This window comes from Ruditapes philippinarum, unplaced genomic scaffold (assembly GCF_026571515.1).
Source record: "Ruditapes philippinarum isolate M1 unplaced genomic scaffold, ASM2657151v2 ctg4877_1_1_1_1, whole genome shotgun sequence".
Taxonomy (NCBI): Eukaryota; Metazoa; Mollusca; class Bivalvia; order Venerida; family Veneridae; genus Ruditapes; species Ruditapes philippinarum.
The window spans coordinates 68,367-74,240 of NW_026852953.1; the positions used below are offsets into that span (position 1 = coordinate 68,367).

Consider the following 5,874-nt stretch of genomic DNA (forward strand, 5'->3'; position numbering starts at 1 on the left):
CCCTCCAGGCATTTAGTAATAATTGGCTATTACTTTGTAATAAATAAATGCATTGTGACTATGTTGTTTACTTACAGATTTGCATCATCTTGGACAAAAAAGCACAAATGACACAATTAAACTTGACCTTTAACTACTAACCTTGATTGTCATTCTCAATTTATTAAATTTGCTAAAATTGTCAAACTTTTATTATTTATTTACATGTTTAATTCCCCATAAGAGAAATGAAAATGTCGAGCTTCACCCTCTCTATGTTTGGCTCTTGTAATCCTTTGCTATGTTTTTGAGTTATTTCTTTGTTTTTATAAGAGCCTTGTCTTATATTTGCAAGATATTGATTTAAGTGACAGCCGTCATATTTGCAGTGAACATGTATGAAGTGTCGATTTCTAGAACTTTGTTGTCAATTTCAATTCATACTATTATGTAATCACCCAAATATATCAAAATAACAAAACTTGTCAGATACGTTTTTCCAATAAATGATGTTTCTTTCTGTGCAACTGGTTAATACTTTTTGCAAGACATGTAGATTGATATACAACCTGTGATGAACTTCAAATCCAGTGTTTTTCTCTAATTGGACAAAAATTAATTGGAAAAAAAACTTGTTAAAACCTTTTCCATACTTTATTTTCATGCCATAATCTGTATATACCTGTATTTGTCAAATGGAATAAATCATGTTGTTATATTTTTTATGTTATATTGTTATATTTAAGTAATTTAAAACCTCATTGTAAATAAAAGTATATGTCTGTCAGAATTTAAGCGCATGGCTTTTATTCATAGAAAAAAATTCACATTACAGAAGTTCAGATGGCATGACAACAAACAAAATAATGACTAGCTCTGAAGACACAGTGTCTGATGTTCCTTCTCGAGAAAGAATTCAAGAAGAGAGGTATACAACATGATTATGATATAATTTTGAAATTAAAATGATATTTAAATCCTTTTTAATCTGTATCACAGGATAACTAGTAATCAGTACATATATACCAGTAATTCTTTCTTAGCCATGCCGTTTATACACATTTTTTGTCCTGCATTTGAGGGGAATACATATTATATCTGTTCGTCAGTCATGTCCATCAGCAAAAATTATTCAAAAAGTACTATTTAATCTTTTCAATAAAGTGACATTATGCTCATATTTTCATAGTCAAGTTGAGCTGAATTGACTTTATATTTCAAAAGATTGACTGTTAAAATCATGTTCGACCAACAGGTGATATTTGAAAATGTTTAGGATAAAATTATAAGTCTGCCTTAAATAAAAAGACTGCCTCCCTCTTTTTATAAACTGAACGGTACATGTAAATTTTAATGGAAATTCCTTAGGATCCGTGCGTTATTTACTGATTATGCTAAGTCAATTATTAAATCAAAAGGAATTATTGCAAAATTAAACTTTATTTATTTATTCACATGTTCACTCACTATATACCCTTAGATGGACATAATGTCACTTTAAACTAAAAACATGAGAGCTATTTAATATATACCCATGACATAATTAATATTGTTGTTAAATAGTTCTTTCAACTCATTCCTTTAATGAATTGCTCGGGGTAAAATCAACAAACGGAAGGAAAATTGTCTGCCGTGTAATTAATAAAAAGGAGCTTGTCAGGGTAGTCAAAATTATTGTGAAGGGAGTGGTCGGATCACAGAAAGAAAATATTATGTAAACTTGAGTATGTTGAAATTGAAACACAGTCATTTAACTATACCCATGCCCTTCTGGATATCAACTAACTTTAAAACTGTAAAAGTGACATTGCTTCCAGATCAACTAAATAACAACTTAATTCATGCTCAAAGTTAAAATGTTCCTCCTTTGTTGATATCTTTTGTGTGTTTGATTTATTGGTGGTCATCTTATACTATGGGTATAGTTTTTGACATCAATGCCTGTAGTCAATTGACAAGTTTCGAAGACTGATTTTATATTTATTCATACAGGAAAATAAAAATATCGGTTTCACAAACGTATTTATATGTGACATTGTCCAGTTGGATTTTACTGAAGTCATTATGTATATAAAAGTAAAAGATATTTATTTCCTTATGTTTTCATAATTATAAAACACTTTCAGTCCTAATACTAGTATAAAATCAAACTTTACATGTTGCAGTTGGCTACATTCAATCATGCATTATCTGTTTATGTTAACCTAGGTTAGAGTTAGAAAGAAGAAGATGTATAGAAAATGCAAGTGATCAACATCCGGAAACTGATGATGATACTGAAGATGAGGGAGATGAAAGTGATCCCGACGAAGAGGAGAATAGAGTAAGTTATTAACTCAATACTCTATAATATAGTTAATTTATCCAGAGCGTTTAATGCTTATTAAAATAAGCTGAAAGTTGAAAATCGTGAACGGAAATGCAGAATAATAAAAACATGTAGATTATGATTTCAATGAAGCGGATATTTTCTTCCCATTTCTTTTATGATTTCTTTAGATGCAAGAAGGGATATGAAAATGTCATATGGGTAACTGTCATTAAAAGTCATTTCTCCACCTTGTTATGTTTAATTAAGTCTATAATTACTCTATGAAAACAAGTAAAACATCATGTCTTGATATTCTACAATGTATTCGTATTCAATTAATGTTTTTATCTTATGAGTAGTAATCAATTACTGGTCAAAATTACTATTTTTCTAACTTTTAAAATATCTTGTGTATCCTAAAATTGAAATCGAAAATGAGGTTGCAACAATCGTGTCCGGCATTCACAGGTCAAACTGTTGGCGGGAATGAGACGAAAATTCATAGGGGTGATCAGTACCAAAATAGGACAAAACAAAGCCCAACATTGCAAAATTGAAAATGTTACAGACTCAGTTTGATTGAGTCTGTTCATGAACGGGACTTGAAATTACAAGTTACCGTCCACGCCCTCTAACACCGGCTTAAGCAGAATTCAACATTTCACATGAACTTTTGAATTTTTAAAAATCTCCTTTTTTGCATTTCGCCTGTTCATTCAGCTTGGCTGCCAGAGCTAAATAAAGAAAAATCTTGTCCGGCTTTCACAGATCAAAAAATGCGGGCAGGATTTCAACAAAATTTCCAAAGGGGTTATCAGTACCAATCCTAGTTTTGCATATCGCCGGCACGTTTTGCTTTACTTCACAAATAGGCGACTAGAACTAAAAATTAAAATATCGTTGTCCGGCTTCCGCAGGTTAAACTGATCTGCACAAGAATAGCCGCCAAAGCTAAAAATCGGAAAAACTTTTCCGTCTTTCACTGGTCATACTGCTGGTGGGATCTCGACGAAACCTAACAGGATATATCAGTACCAACCGTTGTTGTGCATATAACCAGGACGTCCCGCTTTGCTACATAAAATGGCCGCCAAGCTAAATATAGAAATATCTTGTCAGGCTTTCACAGGTCAAACTACTGACGGGATTGCGATGAAACCTCCAAGGTGTGATCAGTACCAACGCTTGTTGTGATAGAAAAACCTTGTATGGTTTTCACAGGTCAAACTGCTGTTTAGTTTTATATGCCGTTGCTCCATCCTTATAGTACATACGTGGGAGACATAAGGTTTTTGTGACAAAAAACCCGTCTAGTAGTTTTAATGTTTTTACCCTTCGTGTATCAAATTGTTGTATTTGTTTAGGTTTTGGTGTAAGGTTGCAATAAATTTTCAGTACAAAGTGTACCTTTAAAATGCAGGTATTTCAGACATTTGTGGATAAAACCAATCTTAAGATGTATACAGATGAATTGGGAGTTCTACGTGGTCTAATGAAGTATATAAGCAAAAACATTCAAATCTGGAAGACACAAAAATTGAAAATTGCCATCATTGGAAATTCTGGAACCGGAAAGTCGAGTCTTATTAATGCCATCAGAGGTCTCAAGCCTGAGGACAATGGTGCTGCCCCAGTTGGTGTAGTAGAGACCATAATGGAAAAGCAAGAATACGTTCTTCCGAGTAACGAAAATATCAGTCTTTGGGATTTACCTGGGGTAGGGACACAAAATTTTAACAAAAGGGATTATCTCAATGCCGTTAATTTGAAGGAGTTTGATGCCTTTATGATAGTGTCTACCTCCAGATTTTCAGAAAATGACGTATGGCTAGCCAATGAGATCCTTAAACATGGGAGCTATATATTCTTTCTTCGGACAAAAATTGACGCATATCTATACAATGAGATAATTGATCATCCGAGTACATTCAACGAGACTAGTTGCTTACGGAAAATAAAATTGGACATTGTTAGCAACCTTAAAAAATCAAAATTTCCTCATAAGAAAAGTGGTATCTATTTAGTCAGCTCAAGAGAATCTTCCAAATTTGATTTCCCAGATCTGCTGCTTAAACTTAACAAAATATTGAGTTACAAAAGATATCCCTTACGTCAAGTATTAGAAACTCATTTAAAAGGCATTTTGGAGAAGAACAGAGAACTGAAAAAAAATCATTTTTTCTGGCAAAAAGTTATTTCAAGGTATGGTTTTGGCTTGAATTCCTTTACATGCAATATTGCGTTTTCCCTTGACGACAACACTATTGAAAGTGTATCTGATGAGATAGGCATATCGGTGAATCATCTTAAAACTGAAGAATTGAAATATTTCAAATATTTGGAAGAACAATTGGAGAAAGAAAAGTTCATGCGTATTCGTCATGTCCTTTTCCCTGGATCTCACGACTTTAAATGTCGGTTAAATGACGTGTGTGACGTGTTGGCTAAGGATGAAGCGAGACTAATTCATCTACGATTGAACCATTTGGAGGAGCAGTTGCGGCCATTTTAGGTGAACAATTTATTGCTTTAAAGACCTATCATCAAGAATATTCAGTGAAATTATTGGGAGATGAGTTTTCTTGTATGTATAAATCTAATGCTTGATGATAAAACCAGTGAAAGCTCTGATTATGCCCTGTAATATTTCTCTCTCGATTGGCTGCAGCATTCTTTATTTACACCGAACAACGCAAAAGGTCGAATAGATAGACAACAAAATTTTGTTATATAACCTTAAATTGATTAGTCTGCAAAAGCATGTTTGCAAAAAGTATTTCAGAAATTCATTTCAAAAATGAAAATGTATCATTTGGATATTTTTATAAATTATTCTTTGGAAGAAAATGAAATATAATTCTCATTTATGTAATGAATGATAAAACATTTTGTATTGTGTTCTTAGACAATTTTTTATATATAGTTCTTTTGTGGTTTGTTATCGCACATGGTACTGAATACTATCAACATAAATATTTGTGGAATAAAGTATTGGAAAGTATTTGTGGAATACGTATTGGCAGACTTTTTTAATGTGGATTTTTCCTTCTGATTTTGATCATTCTTAACTTATTCTCACTTAGATATGTTAATAAAATTAATATAAGGATATTTTATTGCCATTGCGACGAAAAAGATAATAAAATAAATAACGTGTAAATTTTAGAAATTGTTCTACATAGCAGAATCCTTATAAGTTGAAATGATTTGTGAAATGTTATTTTTCATTTGAAGGACAACGTCCAGTTAAGTATTTGACGTATAAGCAAATTCCTCTATGAAATTTTAAGTAAATACTTAATAGACAAATTTAACTTTTAAACCAACGAAGACGTTTTGTATGGTTCTTAGAATTCATATGAGTGTTATTTATTGTGTTTCATTGAATTCCTCATTTACTGACAATATTGTAATTAAATTTGATAAATTGTCATTGAAAGTTTCTGAAAAAATAATTTATTTGATTCTTTGATAATGCGTATTCTTAACTATGGGCTGTCATAATTCACCGGATATTGAGCAAGTGCAAACAGTTTATGAAGTAAGTATTAGCACGAGGGAGGAAGTGTTGCACGAGGGATGGA

General features: G+C 32.0%; 1 protein-coding gene across 1 annotated transcript; it reads left to right on the forward strand.

The window, feature by feature from the left end:
• The first annotated feature begins 845 nt into the window (after positions 1 to 845).
• On the forward strand, positions 846 to 4,802 carry LOC132729126 (T-cell-specific guanine nucleotide triphosphate-binding protein 2-like). Its single transcript, XM_060714870.1, has 3 exons — positions 846 to 907; positions 2,188 to 2,302; positions 3,711 to 4,802. The coding sequence occupies exons 1-3, from the start codon at positions 846 to 848 to the stop codon at positions 4,800 to 4,802; spliced, it is 1,269 nt and encodes a 422-aa protein (XP_060570853.1).
• Positions 4,803 to 5,874: the final 1,072 nt, after the last annotated feature.